The sequence below is a fragment of the Heloderma suspectum genome, chromosome 3 (assembly GCF_057233095.1).
Source record: "Heloderma suspectum isolate Gila_16-S chromosome 3, 16-S_ref, whole genome shotgun sequence".
Classification (NCBI taxonomy): domain Eukaryota; kingdom Metazoa; phylum Chordata; class Lepidosauria; order Squamata; family Helodermatidae; genus Heloderma; species Heloderma suspectum.
In genome coordinates, this window is record NC_139460.1 from 287,180,596 (window position 1) to 287,204,014 (window position 23,419).

The window sequence follows — 23,419 nt, forward strand, 5'->3', positions numbered from 1 at the left end:
GACCTAGGAGTCCAGCAGTGACATGGACTCTGAGACCAAAGAACCAGTGGTGCCAACAGAAGAAACTCCAGGTCTCAGCACTGCTGCAGAACTGCCAGAGGCAGAGATCCCTGAGCTTAGCTCCAGCACCAGATCAGCACCCCCTTCTACAAAAGCCCCACATTCCATGGAGTGGATGTGCCAACACCTGCAGTGTGCCAGGCGTGAGCTCTTGGAGAGATGGAGGAGTGCTAGGCTACAGGCCTGTCCCTTTAAGGCTTCCATTTTGTAGGAAAGGGTGGAGTAGCATAAAAGGCTTCCATTTCATCTCAGAGCTTGTTGGAGCAAGTTGTGGGAGCTCTCCTGGATGCTGCAACCTATAGCCTGCTCTGCCTTGTCTCCTTGCTGTCTGGTACTGAGCCCTGTGGGCTTTCTCTAAGTCCAGGACAGTGCAATGCATAGGTGCATATTTAAAAACAATAACTATAAATAGAAATACGATACAGGTCACCATAGTGGGAAAATTGTGGCCAGGTGGCCTGTAGTGTTGCTCAGTCTGCTATCAAGGTGCTAACTGTTGATGGGCAGCTTCAACTTTAATAATAATTCCTTATTATTTAGAAATAGTAATTATAATTTAAATAGAAATAATACTGGAGAAGACTAAGTGACCTTTGTGGCTGCTCAATCTGCAGTCCAGGTGCTAAGTGGAGATGGGCCACTTCAAGAACCCTTCTTATGGTTCTTTGATCGTAAACCAGACTTGGACTGGACAGCCTATCAAATGCAGAACATCTTCAAACAGAGGGCTGTCCCCGATAATGTAGCAGCTCTGGTCACTGTGATGTGAAGAGTTTAAAGGGGGCTAGATAAATGCGGCCCTCTATATTCAGGTGGCAGCAGTGATGAGGAGAGCTCTTTATCATTTTCAACTGGTTTCCCACCTATAGCCTTTTCTTGAGAAGACAGCTCTGGCCTCAATTGTCAATGCCTAGTTATTTACATGTTGGACCAATGCAATACTACATGGGGCTGCCTTTAAAAACAGTATGGACATTTCAACTGGACCAAATTGCAAGAGCCAGATTGTTATTTGGGACACAAATATTGGATTATATTGCCCCCATCTTAGGTCATCTGCATTGGGCTGCCTAGTATATTCCAGGTTCAATATATTATGCTAGTTCTAGTCTTTAGAACCCTAAATGGCTTGGGACCCAGTTACCTCAAGAATTGCCTACTCTCAGTCTGCCTGCCAGTTAAGATAGGCATCAGAAGCCTTGACCTTGATTTCACCATTGTGTAAGATCAGATGGGTGGTACATGAGACCAGGGCATCAAGATCATGGGATGCCTTCTTCATGAAGATCAGGCCCCTTCTCTCTCAGTATTTAGACATCTGTCAAAGATTTACTTATTTCATCTTGCTTCTAATATATGGTTTGAGTGTGTGCCAGCCTATTGAATTCTGCTTTTAATTCTGCTCCTGTTTTTCACATTATCTGTTTTTGCTGTTGTTGTGTATTGTTTATTCAGTTTAATATTTTTATTTATTTATTTATTTATTAAATTTATTAATTGCCCATCTGGCTGGTCACCCAGCCACTCTTATCTTAAGACTACAGTCCTACGGTCGCTTGGAGGGCATCTGAGGTTCATAGAATGCTTTGGGTCTCCCCTCCAAGGGTGGAGAGATACCCCCTCCACAGCCTTAAGTTCTCTGATCTCAGAGACCCAGAGAGAGGCAAAAAGGGGGAGGTGAGGATCAGGAGCAATTCTCTGGATGGGGTTGCACTCCAGGTTCACAGTTTGGGGTGTGTTCCTGGATCAGTTGCTACTGTTAGAGGCCTAAGTGATCTCTGTGGCTAGAAGCACCTACTGCCAACTTAGGTTGGTATGCCAACTGCGCCTGTTTCTGGACAGGGAAAACCTGGCCACTGTGATCCATGCAGTAGGAACCTTGAGATTGGATTATGTCATGTGCTCTATGTGGGGCTGGTTCAGAAGCTGCAGCTCATGCAAAGTGCAATGGCTGGGTTACTCACTGTGGTGCCTTACCACTAGGGATGGTGGAGAATTCCGCTGCGGACCCAAATGAGGCTGGATTCTTTTGAATCTGGCCTCTGGAATCTGTGGTGAAATGGATCACTTCACCTCCCGAGGATTCCCTCCAGAACAGCACACCAGCTCCAGACCTCTTGCAATACGGTGATGGTGGCCGCCATTACCATATCGCTCTGAGGAACACAGCCACAAATGGTGTAGTGGACGCCACTTGTGGCCATAAAGCCCTTAGTTTAACCTAATTGCAGTCGTCTATGGCTGCATTTAGGTTAAACTAAGGGCTTTATGTCTGCAAGTGGTGTCCACTACGCCATTTGCGGTTGTATTCCTCACAGCGATATGGAAATGGTGGTCGCCATCACCGTATCTCAAGTGGTCTGGTGCTGGCGTGTGGCTCCACAGAATCGCTGCGAAGCAGAGCTGCTCTGGAGGATTCCAGGGGGGAGGAACAGATCACCTCCCCCCGCAGTGGACAATGCCGCAGATCAGACGGTAAGCAATCTGTCTGTCCCTACTTACCACACATGTATTATGCATTTAAGGATCTACAGTGGCTGCCAGTCTGCGACTGAGCTAGTTTTAAGGTGTTGGTATTAGTCTACAAAGCCCTATACAACTCAGGAGCAGGTTACCTCAAGGAATGTTTTCCCCTATACCAAACTCTCAGGCCACTACAATCTTCGGGGGATTTCTGTTTGGCGGTGACATGGAGACAGGCTTTCTCTGTGGTGGTGCCTACCCTGTGGCATGATCTCCCCTCTGCGGTACACCAGGCTTCAACACTGGAATGTTTACTGAAAATGTATCTTTTCCACTTTGGCTTCCTTCCCCCACCCCCAGCCATGAGCTGTCTTTGAATCATTTTCTAATATGGTACTATTTATTGTATTGTATTTATTGTATTCTTTTGTAAACCACTTCCGGATTTGTGCAAATGAGAAGTAGTATAGAATTATTGCTACTGTTGGTGGTGGTGATGATGATGATGATAACATCATCATCATTGGTATTATTAGCATTATTATTAGCACTATTATCATTTTTAATACTCCTGATATGCCCCCAGAATGGGTGTGGGGGGAAGTACACCAGTCCTGGACCTGGCACAGTTCATTTCTCTCTGACTGAAATCAATGGGAGCTAAGCAGTTTAAGGAAGACCAACACCTCCACCCAACAAACAGACAAGAAAAGGAAATAAATCCATAAATAAATGCTGCTGCTCCCTCTCTGCTGGCACAAGCCCTGCAAGGCTTTTGAATCTTTGGGGGCTCCAACATCAGAGCTCCCCACTGCAAAGAGTAAGATTGCTCTGCCAGTGTATGTTTTAACTTCTGTAGGCCACTCTGTGTGTCTGTGTGCATTTTAAAGAAAAGAGCAGGGTAGAAACAAATAATAACAACCACCACCCAATGGGCAGTATCACAGAGGTATTGGTAAGTCTGGAAATATCAAAAGGTAATCTAGTTGAACCTAGTTGCCACCCTAAGGCAAGATTCTCCACATATCAGCTCCCCTAGAGATTGGCTGTAATTATCTCATTTATATCCACGGAGAGAAGGAGAACGTTGAGATCCTGACTGACACAAGACCATAGGAGCATGCCCATGAGAATTCTTATGAAGGTGTTCCAGAGAAATCCAGCTATCAGAATTGTGCAGCCACTTGTGAGAAACCCGATTAAGTCACTGCATGATTATCTCAGATAGATTACCCAGATTATTTTCCATATCTAACCTTTGTTTCATCCATGCAATCTCCCACATGATGGTAAGGAACCCAGCAATATTATTCACCAATAGACTTTGACTCTTAGTTGCAAGCCACTTTTCAGCCCCATTTCTTACAAATGCTGTTGCTTTGTGCATTGATGTTGCTCACAAGTAGGGATGTATAAGAAATTCATTTCATTTCAGTTTTGACCAGAGTTTATTCAGTTTGTACCTCCCAGAACTGAACACAGGCTCTAACACAGTCTGTGGTTGAAGTCCACACATTAGCAACTTGATCTGTGGAACAAAAAATGCGCACCAATTTTTGTGCGGAAAGGAAAAACAAAGTTTTCTAACTGATTCAGAAACATGTCGGACCAAGCTTTGGGGTCGGACCAAGCTTTGGGGTGAAATTCAGAGAACCTCAATGAGGTTTGGTTTTGCTGATTCACACATCTCTATTCACAAATACTCTACTGCCATTTGGGAGGCTCAAATCTAGAAATTTCTGGCTGACATATGTTACTGTCTGTTTGGATTTTTCAATGAAGGGTGGGGAAGGGGATCTGATTAATGCACTTTATGAGATAAAACCTGACTGTGATGTCAGAATTCATGTGGATAGAGTTTTGATAGCCCAATATGTAGATTTATCACTTCACTGCAGTGATCTCTTTTACATTTAGTTTTAGTGGCCATTGCACAGGAGAACCCTGCTTAAAATATAAACCTGCTGGATAACAACAGTTGTTTTTATGAGACGTTAAAATTCACTGCATCTTCAATAGTTTCTGCTGGATTAATATCTTTAAAAGCAAGAGCTTGTCATTAGCAAAATGGTCTGCAGCTCCTTTGTTCCCATAAAGTGCCTTTCCTTTATGGGGTTACGATCCTGGATGAATTATTTAGCTTCGTAACAATACAGCCTGACTCCAAAATTACTTCCTTCTTTTTTTCTTTTTTTTTTGTCCAACAGATAGCTCGACTCGATAAACAGGAAATGAGAGCTCAGCATTTTTTTTTACTCTTTCTGTTTCCTTTGAATTATTAAGTGAATGTAAATGGGCTGGCCAATAACAGCAAGCAGTAAATTTTGCTGCCCTGACAACTTTTTTGGGGGGTTAGAGAATGAACTTTTATCACTTAGCCTTCTACAGTGACCATCTCAAATGCCACATTAACTTGATAATTAAATTAGCAAATAGGTTTTATGCATCTTTCTCCTCTATGTTTTTTTTTTTGGGGGGGGAATTAATTACATAGTTGTTATTCAAAACAATGCAGTACTATTATACATTTATTTCATAAGTACAGCATAGTGAAGACTAATTTCAGGAAAGACGAGTGTTCTTGAATTCTGAAGGAACTAACCACAAAAATCACACTACCATCAGATTTTTATGGTTGGTTTGTTGTGTCACTTCCTTTTTAAGGATGAAAAAGGGATCTATTAACATATATTATATTTAAGAACATAAACGAGAGCTGCTGGTGAGACCAAAGGCTTATTTAGTCTAGCATCCTGTTTCCCACAGTGGCCAATCAGATGCCTTTGGGAAGCCCAGAAGCCAGATTGGAAGGCAATAACTCTCTTCTGCTGTTCTCAGGAACTGTTACCGAGAGGAATGCTATCTCCGATCCTTTAGCGGCCACATAGACATCATGACCAGTAGCCATTGATTGCCTTATCCTCCAATAATTTGTCTAATCCCCTTTTAAGCTGACTAAATTGGTGGCCATCACTACATCTTGTATTGGAAAATTCCATATTTGATGAGCACCTTTCCCCCCTTTTCTTAACAAGCAAGTAGCAAAACAATGCTTGGGAGATTAGCCTTTAATAAAGTGCAGTATGATCAAAGGAAATCACAATCATACTTAGCATTCATATAGGACTTCCAAGGGCTGTGTAAATGCTCAGAGTGTTTCACACACATTGACCTGGTTTGAATGTAATGCTAAACCATAGTGTAATGTTACATGAATGATTAGAGGTGTTCCTCACCAGGTTTCCCTCTCCCCTCCCCTCCTCTGGCACAGCTGCAAGGGCAAGATCAGAAGTATCCTCTTCTGTTATCTGAACTGGGAACTGTGATTAGTTTTAACTATGGTTTATCCAAACAATCTAGGATCAGGAGCCACAGTTTGAACCCTGCTTGTTTGAATAAATGTGGTTTCTGATCACCTTCTCCCAGCCACATGAAAGGAGGAGCAGGAAAGAGGAGGACTCAGGTCCAAGCATCATTCATATAGCACTAAAGCATAGTTTAATGTTGTGTCCAAAAGTAGTCATTAACTTACTAACACTCTAAGGTAGATCAAAAGAGAGAACTGGAGTGGAACACCTTCAATCAGTTCTTATTTGGACCAAAAAAAATAAAAAATCTCCTTGGGCATTTCTCATGTCAATTTTAGAAGGCATGGAGGTGATAATTATGTTCTATGTTGTATGCAACTGCACCACAGAAAAGGTAACACACTGGTCTATGAAAGAGGACCATCATGTATCTCTGGAAACGTCCAGAGCTTTGTTCCTTCTTGTGGTTATAGTTAACACTTCCTGGGTTGGATCCAGTCTAATTTAGTATAATATAAACTGAATTGGTGTTTCTCGGTTCTAAATCCTTGTTACAAAACTGATGGGGAAAAAAGTGAGAGAGATGTTTCTTTGTATATTCGACATATCCTGAATATGTTGGAATGATCAGGAAACAACTTCTGAACCTGGATGGTATCTCTGCAGATTATTCATCTGTTTGCAGAGATGTGTAGAAAGTTTGCTGGGTGCATTAAACCTCTTTTGGCTTCTCTCTCAAAATTCTTCAGCTTTTTCTTTTCTTAGAAAGATTTCTCTTAAAGCAAATTTCAGGAGCAACCGTAGCATAAGTGAGTGGTGACCTGCATGTAACTCTTGCTCCTTCTCCCCCATGTGAACTGCAATAGACTCAGGAGTACTCCAAAAGTGTGACAACATTTCTGCATGGAAAAAACATGCATACAAATTAGGGATGGCGGAGAATTTCTCCATGAATCTCGGTGAGGCCGAATGCCAACGCATTCAGCCCCCCGAAATTGGCAGTGAAATTCTCTCCCCCCTGCCCCCACCGGGATGGGACTTACCTCCTGCGAATGTCCCTCTCGGCAGCAGGTCCCGGCGGTGTTTCGGAGGCGTTTCGGCGGGGGCAGGGGCAGCGGCCGGTCTTCCGACCGGCTGCCGCCACCACCATTACAAAATAAAGTAAAAAAAACCCCAAACCCCGTGATAGGCTACGTAACGATTAACGTAGCCTATCATGGCTAGATTTCCAAAGTCAGCCGTGATAGGCTACGTTAATCGTCACGTAGCCTATCACGGGTGACTTTGGAAAAAAAAAGCACGTACGCAAATGGTGGCAGCCCATGGGCGCTGCCATTTGCGTTCCTTATTTTGGCAAGTCTAGTTTACGTAAAGATTTACATAGACTACGGCGAAAATAAGGGCAACGCTATTTGCATTGCCCTTATTTTCGCCGTAGTCTACGTAAATGTTTACGTAGACTAGACGTGCCAAAATAAGGAACGCAAATGGCGGCGCCCATGGGCCGCCGCCATTTGCGTACGTGCTTTTTTTTTCTTTTCCCAAAGTCACCCGTGATAGGCTACATGACGATTAATGTAGCCTATCACGGCTGACTTTGGAAATCTAGCCGTGATAGGCTACGTTAATCGTTACGTAGCCTATCACGGGTTTTTTTTTTCTTTCTTTCACTTTTTGTTTCACGGCCGGGGAGACGGGGCGCTTCTCCCCGGCCTGAATTTTGGCTGGGCGAGGCAGGGCGCCTGCCCCCCGGCCTGAATTTCGGCTGGGCGAGGCGGGACGCCTCCCCCCCCTCACCTGAACTTCGGGGGGAGAAGCGAAGCGCCTCCCCCCCACTGCGAAGCCAAGCTGCGAAAAGGTAAGTGACTTTCGTACATCCCTAATACAAATCCATGTACAAATCCTGTGATTAGATTTTCACAGATGATATTGGCATTGTGCACAACTGAATTTCTCTGCATATAAATGGGCTGGAAAGCTGTGATTGCCTAGAGCTTCCTTACCAGGTGCCCACTACATATACACACAGCAATATACAGAAGTGTCCAGTCATACAATGACTATTTATATGTAGGTTGCATCTCTTTTTTTTCCTTCTGTTTTGTTGCACTGAAGTGATTTTTGTGTAGAATTTTGTCATGTTTCAAATAGCTTTCGAAGTATGAAAGCAGCAAGGCTGAGATAAACCTTTTTAGTAGAAAGAATAATTTTATTTTCACTCATCTATTTCCTGATTGCAAGTGAACAGTTAATTAAGATGAGAAACAAGCTCTTAGTGTCCCATTTAAATCAGTTTGGATTCAGTGCTGGGGTGAACCAGAAGTGATCGTGTACTGTAAGCTTATTTACTTTACAGAGGACAACAGTCACTTTACCTTTTGCAGCATCATATTGCCTTGGTGTGCATTGACATTATGCTGGCTGATTTCTCGTTTGTACTGATATTCATACACTTGATTTGTTATGTTGACAAGCAGAGTGGGCAAGCCGGCCTCAAGCTTCTCACAGGCATAGACAATTCCATTTTCAAAGTCAGATGGTGCTGTAGCATACCGTAAAATTAATCCCATGATGAGACCTATGGAGAAAAAGAGGAGGCCCATAAAAAAAGATGTAGGGCATACAGTGTAAGGCTCTCTCACACCTGGCATTTTATCCCACTACAAACCAGTCCTTTTGATTTTGGATCCTTTCTGGGATTTAGACTGGCCCTATACACAGGCATCTCTCATAGTGATTCCCTCTATTCTATACCTTTTCATGGCTGGGCTGAGCTGCATGGAACAATCAGGACAGAAGGGGACTGCTGGCTCCATGCCCCCCTCCCCTGATAATTGGTTCCTGTAATATGATTGATGGCTTTGTCCCATCCCTCCACTACTCCACAGGAGGAGGGAAGTTGGAAGCTCTTCTAGTGACCGGGATAGTGGGCTATGGGAGCTGGTGCCCTGCCCGCCCCTTCCTCTGATGTTGTGGTGAGGGAGAGTCTTCTCAGTGGCTTACCCCGAGGTTACTGGTACTGCTAGTCCTTCTCTGCTAAATATGTCAGTGTGTGTGGAATTGAATCCAACACACTGCTTGCACTACTGAGTTTGAAGGGTATACCAATTTCTGGGTTCCCAGCTATAGCAGTAAGAAATCCACAAACAGACTGGTATACAGTCCATGCACCAAGCCATCCCTAGTACCCCCTTACCCCGGCGACCACTTTACGGGGACACTTTCTTCGTTAGGCCCAGCTTGCTCCCCTTTCCCACTGTTGTTGCTCTTCCCCCTTATTCTGGCTTTCCAATGACACTGTAAGATGGGCTAGGAGAAGAGATAGTGGCTGGCTTGCTTCCCAGTGATACAGATGTTTTCACAGGCATGAGTTCAAGCCCATTATGGCTGTATGAAAAAGCCCATCAAACTGGTGAGCAAAAGGGAAAAGAAGCAGTCAGTGAAGTCAATGGGAGGAGGAAGTTCCAAATAAATGCACTGAAGGGGATGGGAGACCTTAAGACTGCTACTCTAGACTTACAATGCACTCCTATGCATGCCTACTCAAAAGCAAGCCACACCGATTTCAATGGCACTTACTCCCAGGAAAGGAAAGCTTACAGCCAATGAGTTTACTCAGAAATAAGCATTGCTGTGTTCAGGAAGATCTCAGAGAAGCATTTGGGATGGTTACCCACTTTACAGTTCAAGTGCCCATAGTGGAATGGGATAGAGGCAGAAGTGGTCCCTGGAAATGTGGTCAGTGACCTGCCCCCCCCCAATTTGTTGTCATGACAATGTTATTCAACACCATGCAGCAACACCCCCAGCACATGCCTACACAAAGCGAGACAAAGAGCTAAAGGGAAAATACACAGGGGGGAAATGGCGATTTCAGTCGGAAGCACAGAAAATGCCAGGTTTTCCCCATTCTCGTATAACACAGGAAGAGGGAGAGGAAGTTGTGATATAGCAGCTGTCAGGAGAGCTCTAGCGGCCTCTCCCAGTAGACTCCAATAGCCAACTCAAGACACAGATGAAAGGATTTCTTTTCAAAGCTTTAATCCTTTTACAACTTAATGACTCTTCCAGATGCTAATCACCAGCGACTAAGCAATGAACAGCAGAGTAGCCTATGCTACGAGTAGGCAGTTGATCCCCGTTTGAAGGAGAATCACTTGAAGACCCTGAACTTATGGGCTAGGGAGAGATCCTCCCTCTTTCCCTTGGGTCCATGGGAGGTGGCTGTTGCTTGCGTGCCAAACGGGTGCTACGCCTCCTTTCCACGCCCTCCATTGCTCGTCGCTCCCTGCGTCTGCGTTGAACGTCTAGCAAGCTCCCCTCCCGCACTTTCTCACTGCTAGGATCACTATCTCTGGAATGCTGGCAGGAGGAATCTCTGCCAGGTGCTGAGCCTAGGGATGAGCTGGCCCCTCTCCCGCGGATAGCTGTTCCTCCTCAGAATCTGAACTGCTCTGAAGCTCTCTGGGCTCAGTTTCCACCCTGACAGCAGCAGGAGAGCAGCAGCATTGTTTAAAGCTCCCACAAAAACCAGTGATTAAAGAAGAATGATCCTGCTAAAAAACCAATGTGTGATGGTGGCCTAAGTGTCTACATTTTAGTTACTGGCAAGTGGAGAAAAAGACAGGCATCTTTCTTGCGATGAGCACTCTAATTAAAAATATTATCTTTGTTTTACCCATACATCTGGAATTGTCAACGCATTGAAAATCTTCAGCTTGGATCCAAAGGTGAGGGTGGGATGCAAAGCTGCCTTTTTGCTCATGAAGTCTTACAGCAGGTGTCCTCCTGCTTATGGAAGGACTCTTTCCATGAGCAAGCAGGGCAACTTTGACTCCAGCCCTTTCCTCTGGATCAAACCCTTTAAAATTCAATTTTGACCACCTAACTCCTCATCTTGACATTTTCATTGAGCTTTTACAGGTACCCTTAGAGGAAAATATATGAAACCAGTTCATCTGTATCACTTGCGTTCATATTTCTCAGGTTTCATTGTACATATAGAGAGGGTGAGGGGAGGGAGGTGTAAAGTGACACAACAGCAAAGCAACAAGGAGGCTCTGAATCCACTGTGGATGCAGTCAGCCTTAAGGTAAAACGTAGAAGAAAGACAGACAGAGTAACAACAGAGTACGTTGAAATATATATTTTGAGCTAAATATTTCGGTTTCCACCCTCATCACTAGCTGTGCTGTTAAATGGATACCAGGAGTGGCAGTTTGGAATGCCTGGAGATGAAAGTTCCTTAGGAGAAAAAAACAGAGGTGTTGCTGGAATGGTGCTTATGAATAGTCCAAATGGCCCTAATCTGAAGGACAAAGAGTTCTGAGTCTGTAGATCCAGAACTTTCCCCTTTTGTCAAGCATGTCAATGTCTTCTGTTTGTTCTGTTGGAAGCAACTGTAAATCAGAGAGACTAAGGGTGCAATCTATGGCTGCTAGACAGTAGCGACGTTAGAGAATTCTGCCATGGACTCCAGTGAGGCCAGATTCTTTAGAATCTGCCCCCCCCCGGAGTCTGTGGTTGAACAGAAAAGTCCCCCCCCACACAAAATTATCCCAGGATGGACCCTACCTGGCATCGCCCGGTCCGGTCCGTCTGCTGCCCCGGTCTGCAGCCACAAATGGCTGCCCTGGTCTGCGGCCGCCATTTGCCTCCCTGCGTTAGCCGTGATAGGCTATGTAACATAGCCTATCATGGCAAAGAGCAAGGATGCAAATGGTGTCTGCTATGTATCATGGCTAACACAGGGATGCAAATGGCAGCCGCTACACCATTTGCGTCCCTCCATTAGCCGTGATATGCTACGTATATATTTATGTAGCCTATAATGAAAAGAGCAGGGACGCAAATGGCATAGCAGGCATATGAATATATATGTAGACTATCAAAGCTAACACAGGGACACAAATGGCACCCACTACACTAGACGCCATTTGCGGCTGCAGCCCAGCAGCGGACGGACATCCGGCTGTGGGCGGGCCAGCCAGCGGCTCTGCGGACTCGCCGTGGAGCAGAGCCAGACAGGGAGGATTCTGGGGGGAGGGATGGATCGCCTCCCCCCCCAGCGGATGCCCCCCCCAGAACAGGGTAAGTAATCCACCCATCCCTACTAGACAGTGGCTGGCCGGCCATAGGAGTATTCAGTTTTCGGGAACTGACCTTGAAGCCTGCAGTATGACATTTCCTATGTGTTGTCTGGCTGCCCCCGCCCTGCCCTCCGAAGCGCTGCGGCCAGACAGCTGAAATCAGCTGTCGCTGTCAAGGTTCCTTTTTGCCCAGCTGAGAACTCCAAGAGCCAAATCAACACTCAGACCAGAGGCTGCATTTCCAAGGCTTTAATTCCATTTACTCTAATGAGGCATACAGATGCAAATTGCTAGAGACTACAAAAGGAACAGCCTTCAGGGAGTTCAAAGGGAAACTACAAAAGTTGATCTCTGTGCCGTTTGGGAAAAAAGGTGGCAAGCTCCCTTAACTTAAGGGGTGGGAGGGGAAGTTCTCCCCCTCTCCCATGACACGTCCGGGTGCAGCTGTTGACGCTGCACCAATCGGGCAGAGTGCCCAAGTTCAGCTCGTGCAACTTCCCGCTTGTGCCTGCATCTGCATCTTGCATCTAAAAGTTCAGGTTGTTCTTCTGTTGCCTCCCCCTGTCCACTGACACTCTCAGGGATGTCTGAAGGGGGGATGGGCTCTCCATGCAGCTATGCCTCTGAAGCCTGGGAAAATTCTTCCCCCACATGTAGCAGCTCTTCCTCAGAATCTGAACTACTCTGACACTCTATATGCTCAGGGGCAACCCTGACAGTCTAGGCGCAAAGGCAGGGCAGCCAGAGCGTGGAGGCGAAGATCCCCTCCATGTGCCGCGCGCCCTGCATTGGATAGGTGGTTGCCTCCGAGTTTGGAGGCGGCCATTTATCCCCATAGGATTGTTCCCTAAATGTTAAAATGTCTTGCAACAGGCTGCTCCACATTTTTTGGTAAGAATCACTTATTTGTGGTTATGGAATCTTGTTCTTAGGTCTGTTGTAGTTTTCCCTACATATTGCATATGACATCCAACCACTTCAGAACTTGCAGTAGGGGTGTACCACATAGATCCAGTCCTATAATCTGTATATTCAGTCCATATACTGTATATGTTACGTTTTGGGGGTTTAAATAAAATCAGGGTTCTATACCAACCAACGTTCTGCAACTTAAAACACTGGATTTTGTAGGGATGGACGAAAGTCCCTTACCTGATCCCAACACTTGTTTCGCGGTGGGGGGGAGGCGCTCCGTCCCTCCCCCCGAAATTCTGGCCGGGGGGGAGGCGCCCCGTCCCTCCCTGCTGAAATTCTGGCCGGGGGGGAGGCGCCCCGTCCCTCCCCTCCAAAATTCTGGCCGGGGGGGAGGCGCCCCATCCCTCCAGCCACAAAACCTCGTTTCCTGCCGGGACGCAAATGGCGGCGGCCGTAGCCACCACCATTTGTGTCCCTGCAGTCAGCCGTGATAGGCTACGTAAATGTTTACGTAGCCTATCACGGCTGACTTTTTTTTAAAAAAAAAGTGTGTACGCAAATGGCGGTGCCCATGGGTGCCACCATTTGCGTTCCTTATTTTGGCACGTGTAGTCTACGTAAACATTTATGTAGACTACAGCGAAAATAAGGGCAATGCTATTTGTGTTCTCCTTATTTTCACTGTAGTCTACGTAAATGTTTACGTAGACTACACGTGTCAAAATAAGGAACGCAAATGGCGGCGCCCATGGGCGCCACCATTTGCGTACGCACTTTTTTTTTTCCCAAAGTCAGCCGTGATAGGCTACGTAAACATTTACGTAGCCTATCACGGTGTTTTTTAAAAATCTAGCCGTGATAGGCTACGTAAATCTTTACGTAGCCTATCACGTTTGTTTGTTTTTTGTTTTTGTTTACTTGGAAATGGCAGTGGCTGCAGCCGGTCGGAAGACCGGCTACAGCTGCCGCCGAACCGCCACCGAACCGCCGCTGCCAGGGACATTCGAGCAAGGTAAGTCCCATCCCGGGGGGGGTGGGGGGCAGACCGTTTCTCCACCAATTTCGGGGGGCCGAATGTGCTGGCATTCGGCCTCCCCGAGATTCGTGGAGAAATTCTCTGACATCTCTAGGATTTTGTGACCTTACCTATTTAACATTTTATTCTGCTTTGCTAAATGGAGCCACAGTTGAAGAGCTATGCAGAACACTGCAGCCATTCCCCTGAATACTGGTAGTCCTACTCAGCTCCTGCTTTTGAGATTTTACAGGCATTGCCTGCACACCACTTCCTCCAAGCTGGTACCCTTCAGATGTGTTGGACTGCAACTCCCATCATCCTCAGACAGAATGGCCATGGATGATGGGTGTTGTAGTCAAACACACCTGGAGGGTGCCAGGTTTGGGGAAGGCTACCTTAAGAACTAGAAAAGTGAATCTTGAGCTCATCAGGATGCTATATTTTGGTGTCTTCTACAACAATGGTGACTGCACACACAAAGGAATATGAAGTGAAAATACAAGCTAATAAATACAATACAATGTGTGTATAAAATAATGTTCAAATTTGCATTCTGTTAGGAACTCTGCTTACAAAAAGTGTGTGCGTTAGGCAAAACGGCATATAAAAATGGATGTACTAGAGGAAAAGTGTACAAAAAAGCTTATGAATTGTCTTGCAAACTTTGAGATATACAGTATGTTGAACTTTGAGATGAATCGAACTGAAAATTGGAAAAATGAGAAACTGAGAGAAACTGAAATTTACAGATTCATTTATTTCTAGTAACCGCCCAGAGAGCTTCGGCTATTGGGCGGTATAGAAATGAAATGAATGAATGAATAAATAAATCAATAGTAGCAGGCTATAATCCTAGACAATTTCTTTAACTGCTGTTCCGCAGGATGTAAATAAGCAGCTATTTTCTTTCCTAAATGCATTGTGAAATGTTTTTAATAAACAAAATAACAACTTTTATAGTGGACACTGTCTCCATGCAGACTTCCTGTGTATTCTGTGGAGGGGAAAAGAAGATAGACGTGAAAAATGCCAGTAGTTCAAAGAATTCAAAAGCGAGGAATCAGCCAGGAAGAATATATATATATATATATACACACACACACACACACACACACACATATATATATATATATATATATACACACATATATATATATGGGGTAGTTTATTATGAATTGGACCCAGAGTCGCCCTTCCATGTATGGGATGCTTCTGCTATAGTCTGCTAACAGATGGCTTTCTTTGATGCTACACAAGATCCCTGCATGAAAAACGAAGCAGAGATCTAATGTTGTGCTTCCATTAGCACAAGACATTGCACCTCTTGCACAAAATGCCACAATCATTAATCAGTGTAATATGGATTTAGTTTGGCTGGATCAAGTGCATCTAAATTTGGAACTGAATGTGAGAATTGCTGGAAGTATGGAATGTTGAAATATCAATAGAGATGAAAAAAGGAAGTGCAAAGGAGGAGGGGAGGTGAATAGGTCATGCTCATAGGTGAACTTGTTTTGGACCGAGTAGAGTTTGCCTACCAACATATGGGGCTTAATTTGCAATGGGGTGGACCCACATTTAGCACTTGGTTTACAACACATCTGAGGTTGTACACTCATACATTTAGCTATCTTTACAACCAGGTAGTGTGGCTAAAGCCGTGCTTGGATACATACAATCCAACACATGATAGAATGATCTCAATTCAAATTCAGGATAAGCCATTTAACATCACAGTGATCCAAATATACGCCCCAACCACAGATGCTGAAGAAGCAGAAGTAGATCAGTTCTATGAAGATCTGCAGCACCTACTGGATAATATGCCAAAAAGAGATGTTATTTTCATTACAGGAGACTGGAATGCTAAGGTGAGTAGTCAAACGACACCTGGAATTACAGGCAAGCATGGTCTGGGAGAACAAAATGAAGTGGGACATAGGCTGATAGAATTTTGCCAAGACAACTCACTGTGCGTAACAAACACTCTCTTCAAACAACCTAAAAGACGACTTTATACATGGACTTCACCAGATGGTCGACACCAAAATCAGATTGACTACATCCTTTGTAGTAGGGATGTCAGAGAATTTCACCACGAATCTCAGGGAGGCCGAATGCCAGCGCATTCGGCCCCCTGAAATTGGTGGCGAAACAGTCTGCCCCCCCAGGACGGGACTTACCTTGGGCGAATCCTTCTGGCAGCGGCGGCAGCGGTGGCAGTTCGGCGGCGGTTCGGCGGCGGCGGCTGCAGCGGCCAGTCTTCCGACTGGCTGCCACCGCCGCCATTTCCAGTAAAAAACAAAACAAAACAAAAAAACGTGATAGGCTACGTAAAGATTTACGTAGCCTATCACGGCTAGATTTTTAAAAAATACCATGATAGGTTACGTAAATGTTTACGTAGCCTATCACGGCTGACTTTGGAAAAAAAAAAAGTGCGTACGCAAATGGCGGCGCCCATGGGTGCCGCCATTTGCGTTCCTTATTTTGGCACATCTAGTCTACGTAAACATTTACGTAGACTACGACGAAAATAAGGGGAACGCAAATAGCGTAGCGTCTATGCTATTTGTGTTCCCCTTATTTTCGCCGTAGTCTACGTAAATGTTTACGTAGACTACACATGCCAAAATAAGGAACGCAAATGGCGGCACCCATGGGCGCCACCATTTGCGTAAGCACGATTTTTTTTTTACTCAGCCGTGATAGGCTACGTAAACATTTACGTAGCCTATCACAGCTGACTGCAGGGACGCAAACGCTATCTATGCTATTTGCGGCCCGGACAGCCAGGATTCGGGGCTGGAGGGACGGAGCGCCTCCCCCCCTGGCCAGAATTTCGGGGGGGGGGAGGACGGAGCGCCTCCCCCCCGGCCAGAATTTCAGGGGGAGGGACGGAGTGCCTCCCCCCACCGTGAATCAAATTTTGTTACAGGTAAGTGACTTTCGTACATCCCTACTTTGTAGCCAAAGGTGGCGGACATCTATGCAGTCAGTAAAAACAAGGCCTGGAGCTGACTGTAGTTCAGATAACAAACTTCTTATTGCACAATTTAGAATCAGACTAAAGAGAATAGGGAAGACCCACAGATCAGTTAGATATGAGCTCACAAATATTCCTAATGAATATGCAGTGGAGGTGAAGAATAGATTTAAAGGAGTAGATTTAGTAGGTAGGGTCCTGGAAAAACTATGGACAGAAGTTCACAACATTGTTCAGGAGGCGTCAACAAAAAACGTCCCAAAGAAAAAGAAAACCAAGAAGGCAAGATGGCTGTCTGCTGAGACACTGGAAGTAGCCCAAGAAAGAAGGAAAGCAAAAGGCAACAGTGATAGGAGAGATATGCCCAATTAAATGCCACATTCCAGGGGTTAGCCAGAAGAGATAAGGAATTATTTTTAAACAAGCAATGCGTGGAAATGGAAGAAGATAATAGAACAGGAAAGACAAGAGACCTCTTCCAGATAATTAGAAACATTGAAGGTAAATTCCAGGCAAAAAATGGGTATGATCAAAAACAAAGATGGCAAGGACCTAACAGAAGCAGAAGAGATCAAGAAAAGGTGGCAAGAATATATGGAAGATCTGTATAGGAAGGATAACAATATCAGGGATAGATTTGATGGTGTGGTCAGTGAGTTAGAGCCAGACATCCTGAAGAGTGAGGTAGGGATGTACAAAAGTCTTACCTGGCTCCGCACCGGGCAATCCATGGGGGGGGGAGGTGCTCCGTCCCTTCCCTCGGAGTGCTCCTCGGCTGGCTCTGCTCTGTGGCGGCTCCGTGGAGCCACCAGCCAGGGCCGGCCATGGCTGGGATTCCGGCTACGGCCAGGCTGCTGCGGCTGCAAATGTTGCGATGTTGCGTCCTTGCAGTCAGCCATGATAGGCTACATAAGTATGTATGTAGCCTATCATGGCAAAAGGCAGGGACGCAAATGGTGGCTGCTACATAGGGATGGGGGAGAATTTCTCCCCGAAACTTCGGGTGGCCGAGTGCCAACGCATTCGGTCCTCCGAAAGTTGTTCGGAACGTGAATGGCGGCTCCCTATGGGGGCCGCCATTTGCATACGCGCTTTTTTTTTTTTAAGTCACCCGTGATAGGCTACGTGACGATTAACGTAGCCTATCATGGCTGACTTTGCAGATCTAGCCATGATAGGCTACGTTAATCGTTACGTAGCCTATCACAGGGGCGTGTTGTTGTTGTTTTTCTTTTGAAGTTCGCGGGCGGGAGACGGGGCGCTTCTCCCTGGCCTGAATTTTGGCCAGGCGAGGAGGGAAGCCTCCCCCCCCAGCCTGAACTTCGGGGGGAGCAGTGAAGCGCCTCCCCCCCACCGCGAAGCAAGCTGCAAGACCAGGTAAGTGACTTTCGTACATCCCTACCGCTACACCATTTGTGTGGCTGCCTTTTACCGTGATAGGCTACATAAATACTTACGTAGCCTATCACAGCTGACTGCAAGGACACAAATGGCAGCCGTTACGCCCGGCAGTGGCCAGCTGGGAGACCAAATGGAGCCACTGCCGCATCCGCCGCCGCCGCCACATCCGCCACCAGGTAAACTCCGGAGGATTCCATGGGGTGGCGGGGGGGGAGCCGTTCCGCCACGGATTCCGTGGAGTCCGTGGAGTCCAGATGGAGTCTGTGGCGGAATTCTCTGACATCTCTACAGTGAGGTTGAATGGGCGTTAAGAAGCATTGCTAATAACAAGGCAGCAGGAGATGATGATATCCCAGCTGAACTGTTTAAAATCTTGCAAGATGATGCTGTCAAGGTGATGCATGCCATATGCCAGCAAATTTGGAAAACACAAGAATGGCCAGCAGACTGGAAAAAATAAACTTATATCTCCATACCAAAAAAGGGAAACACTAAAGAATGTTCAAACTATGAAACAGTGGCACTTATTTCACATGCCAGTAAGGTAATGCTCAAGATCTTGCAACGTAGACTCCAGCAATTCATGGAACAAGAATTGCCAGATGTACAAGCTGGGTTTAGAAAAGGCAGAGGAACTAAAGACCAAATTGCCAATATCCGCTGGATAATGGAGAAAGCCAGGGAGTTTCAGAAAAACATCGATTTTCTGTTTTATTGACTATTCTAAAGCCTTTGATGGTGTGGATCATGACCAATTGTGGCAAGTTCTTGGTGGTATGGGGATACCAAGTCATCTTGTCTGCCTCCTGAGGAATCTGTATAATGACCAAGTAGCAATGATAAGAACAGACCACGGAACAACGGACTGGTTTAAGATTGGGAATGGAGTATGGCAGGGTTGTATACTCTCACCCTACCTATTCAACCTGTACACAGAACACATCATGCAATGCGCTGGGCTTGATGAATCCAAGGCTGGAGTGAAAATCTCTGGAAGAAACATTAACAATCTCAGATATGCAGATGATACCACTTTGATGGCTGAAAGCAAGGAGGAGCTGAGGAACTTTATAACAAAGGTGAAAGAAGAAAGTGCAAAAGCTGGGTTGCAGTTAAACCTAAAAAAAACCCCAAGATTATGGCAACCAGCTTGATTGATAACTGGCAAATAGAGGGAGAAAACATGGAGGCAGTGACAAACTTTGTCTTTCTAGGCGCAAAGACTACTGCAGACGCTGACTGCAGCCTGGAAATCAGAAGACGGTTACTTCTTGGGAGGACAGCAATGACAAATCTTGATAAAATAGTTAAGAGCAGAGACATCACACTGACAACAAAGGTCCACATAGTTAAAGCAATGGTATTCCACATAGAAACCTATGGCTGCAAGAGCTGGACCATAAGGAAGGCTGAGTGAAGGAAGATAGATGCTTTTGAACTGTGGTGCTGGAGGAAAATGCTGAGAGTGCCTTGGACTGCAAGAAGATCAAACCAGTCCATACTCCAGGAAAGAAAGCCAGACTGCTCACTTGAGGAAATGATATGAAAGACAAAACTGAAGTACTTTGGCCACATAATGAGAAGACAGGATACCCTGGAGAAGATGCTGATGCTAGGGAAAGTGGAAGGCAAAAGGAAGAGGGGCCAACCAAGGGCAAGATGGATGGATGATATTCTGGAGGTGACGGACTCGACCTTGGGGGAGCTGGGGGTGGCGACAGCCGACAGGAAGCTCTGGCATGGGCTGGTCCATGAAGTCACGAAGAGTTGGAAATGACTGAACGAATAAACAACAACAGTGTTTGTACAACCAGTTAGCATTTGCGCACCCACACTTGGGATTTTCTTTTTAAACACATACAGTCAGGGCCAGAAATATTGGAACAAAGATAACTGTTTTGGCAGTTGGCCTCTGTACACCACCACATTAAAATTGAAAGGAAACACACCCAGATGGGAGCGAAGTCAGGACTTTCAGCTGTAATTCAAGGGATTTGACAAAAGTGGGGTATTAACCATTCAGAAAGTACAGCCAGTGGCATACACCCCTCCCCCATTGTTGGGGGCTCATAAGTAATGGAACAAACCAACATCATTTCAAATTTAAGGATCGCCTTCAATACCTGGATGAAAATCCTTTGCAGTCAATGACTGACTGAAGTCTGGCACTTATGGACATAACCAAATGCTGAGTTTCCTCCCTCAAATGCTTTGCCAGGCCTTTACTGCAGTTTCCTTCAGCTGCTGCTTGTTTGTGGGTCTTTCTGCATTCAGTCTTGCCTTCAGTAAGTGAAAAGCATGCTCTATTCGGTTGAGATCAGGTGACTGACTTGGCCATTAAAGAACATCCCACTTCTTTGCCTTCAGAAACTCTTGGGTAGCTTTTGCTGTATGTTTTGGGTCATTATCCATCTGCAATATGAAGCGGAATCCTATCAGTTTGGCAGCATTCAGCTGAATCTGAGCAGAAAGTATAGCCATATACACTTCAGAATTCATCCTGCTGCTTTTCTCAGCAGTCTGGTCATCAATAAACACCAGTGACCTGGTTCCATTGGCAGCCATACATGCCCATGCCATAACACTGCTTCCACCATGTTTGACAGATGATGTGGTATGCTTAGGGGTGCACGAAAGTCACTTACCTGGTCTCGCAGCTTGCTTGGCGGTGGGGGGGAGGCACTTCGCTGCTCCCCCCGAAATTCAGGCCGGGGGGGGGAAGGCTTCCCTCCTCGCCCGGCCGAAATTCAGGCCGGGGAGGAGGCGCCTCGCCTCACCCGGCCGCGAAATAAAAAGTTTTAAAAAAAACATGCCCCCGTGATAGGCTACGTGACGATTTACGTAGCCTATCACGGCTAGATCTGCAAAGTCAGCCATCATAGGCTACATAAATCGTCACGTAGCCTATCACGGGGGCGTTTTTTTTTTTTTACTTTTCTTGGAATGGCGGTGGCGGCAGCTGGTCGAAAGACCAGCTGCCGCCCCCGCCCCTGACGAAGACCTGCCGAACCACCGCCGGGACCCGCCGCCAGGAGGGACATTTGGGAAAGGTAGGTCCCATCCCGGGGGGTGGGCGGGGGGCGGGGGGGCAGAGAATTTCTCCCCGAAACTACTTCGGGGGGCCGAATACATTGGCACTCGGCCCCCTGAAGTTTCGGGGAGAAATTCTCCCCCATCCCTAGGTATGCTTTGGATCGTGAGCTGTTCCTTTCCTTCTCCATACTTTTCTCTTCCCATCATTCTGGTACAAGTTAATCTTGGTTTCATCAGTCCAAAGAATCTTATTCCAGAAGTGGGCAGGATATTTCAGGTGTTTGCTGGCAAAGGCTAATCTATAGGGATGTACGAAAATCACTTACCTTTCGGGGATTATGCTGATGGTGCGGGGGGAGGCGTTCCGTCCCTCCCCCCGGAATCCTCGCCGGGGGGGAGGCGCTCCGTTCCTCCCCCCCCCGGAATCCTGGCCGGCCGGCTGTGCTCCGCAGCGATTCTGTGGAGCCGCCGGCCGGCTCCGCCAGCAGCCGGACATCCGGCTGCTGGCTAGCAGGGATGCAAATGGCGGCGGCCGTAGCCGCCGCCGTTTGCGTCCCTGCAGTCAGCCGTGATAGGCTACGTAAATGTTTACGTAGCCTATCATGGCTGATTAAACAAAATACAAAAAACACATGCGTACGCAAATGGTGGCGCCCATGGGCACCGCCAATTGCGTTCCTTATTTTGGCACGTCTTAGACTACGTCAACATTTACGTAGACTGAGACGGCGAAAATAAGGGGAACGCAAATCACGTAGACGCTACGCGATTTGCATTCCCCTTATTTTCACCGTCTTAGTCTACGTAAATGTTTACGTAGACTAAGACGTGCCAAAATAAGCAACGCAAATGGAGGCGCCCATGGGCGCCGCCATTTGCATACACGCATTGTTGTTGTTGTTTTAATCAGCCGTGATAGGCTACGTAAACATAGGGATGGACAAAAGGGACTTACCTGGTCCCGCAGCTTGCTTCGCAGTGGGGGGGAGGCACTTCGGTCCTCCCCCCAAAGTTCAGGCGAGGGGGGGGAGGCGCCCTGCCTCGCCTGGCCGAAATTCAGGCCAGGGGGGAGGCGCCCCATCCCTCGCTGCCGAAATTCAGGCCGGGGAGGAGTGCCCCGTCTACCTGGCCGCGAAAAAAAAAGTAAAGTAAAACAAAAACAAAAACACACCTGTGACAGGCACCGATTTTGGGGAGCCGAATGTGCTGGCATTCGGCCTCCCTGAGATCCGTGGCGGAACTTTTGTACATCCCTACTAATCTGGCCTTTCTGTTCTTGAGAGTTACCAGTGGTTTGCACCTTGTTGTGAAGCCTCTGTATTTACATTCATAAAGCCGTCTCTTGACTGCAGATGTTGACAATGACATGCCTACCTCCTCAAGAGCATTCTTGACCTGGCTAGATGTTGTGAAAGGGTTCCTTTTCACCATGAGCAGAATTCTGTGGTCATCTGCTTTAGTTGTCTTCCGTGGACTTCCAGGCCTTTTGCTGTTGTTGAGCTTGCCAGTTAATTCCTTATTTTTCAGGATGTTCCAAACTGTTGTGCTGGCCACTCCCAATGTTTTTGCTATCTCTCTGATGGGTTTATTTTGTTTTCCCAGCCTAATGATGGCCTCCTTCACTCACATGGACACCTCTTTGGACCTCATGTTGGGAGTTCCAGTGAACAGCTATCAAATGCAAATGTAACACTCAGAACCACCTCCAGGGCTTTTATCTGCTTGATTGGTCATGGGGTACCCAGGAAACAGTCCACACCTGGCCATGCAGCTGCTTGTCAGTCATTCGTTCCATTACTTATGAGCCACCAACGATGGGTGTGTGTGTATGCCACTGGCTGTCCTTCCTCAATGGTTAGTGCCCCACTTTTGTCAAACCCCTTGAATTACAGCTGGAAGTCCTGACTTTGCTCCCATCTGGGCATGATTCATTTCATCTTCAATGTGGTGGTGTACAGAGGCCAACTGCCAAAACAATTATCCTTGTTCCAATATTTCTGGCCCTGACGGTAGAGAGCTGGGACCATGAATGGGAAGAAATGTCAAGTACAACTCAAAGCACAACAAGAAGTCATGCTAAGCGTTGTGCTACAGTTTGTGGAACAGAACCAACAGCAACATTTATTTTGCTGGTGCATCTCTAGAT

The 23,419-nt window shown here is 46.3% G+C and overlaps 1 protein-coding gene across 1 annotated transcript in view; it reads right to left on the minus strand.

Annotated features, from left to right (window-relative positions):
• SLC9A9 (solute carrier family 9 member A9) overlaps nt 1-23,419 on the minus strand; it is a 458,836-nt gene that overhangs the window by 417,736 nt on the left and 17,681 nt on the right. The window contains exon 2 of the mRNA XM_084847219.1: nt 8,207-8,409. Within this exon, the coding sequence (XP_084703345.1) occupies nt 8,207-8,409 (203 nt within the window). The remainder of the gene's footprint in view (nt 1-8,206; nt 8,410-23,419) is intronic.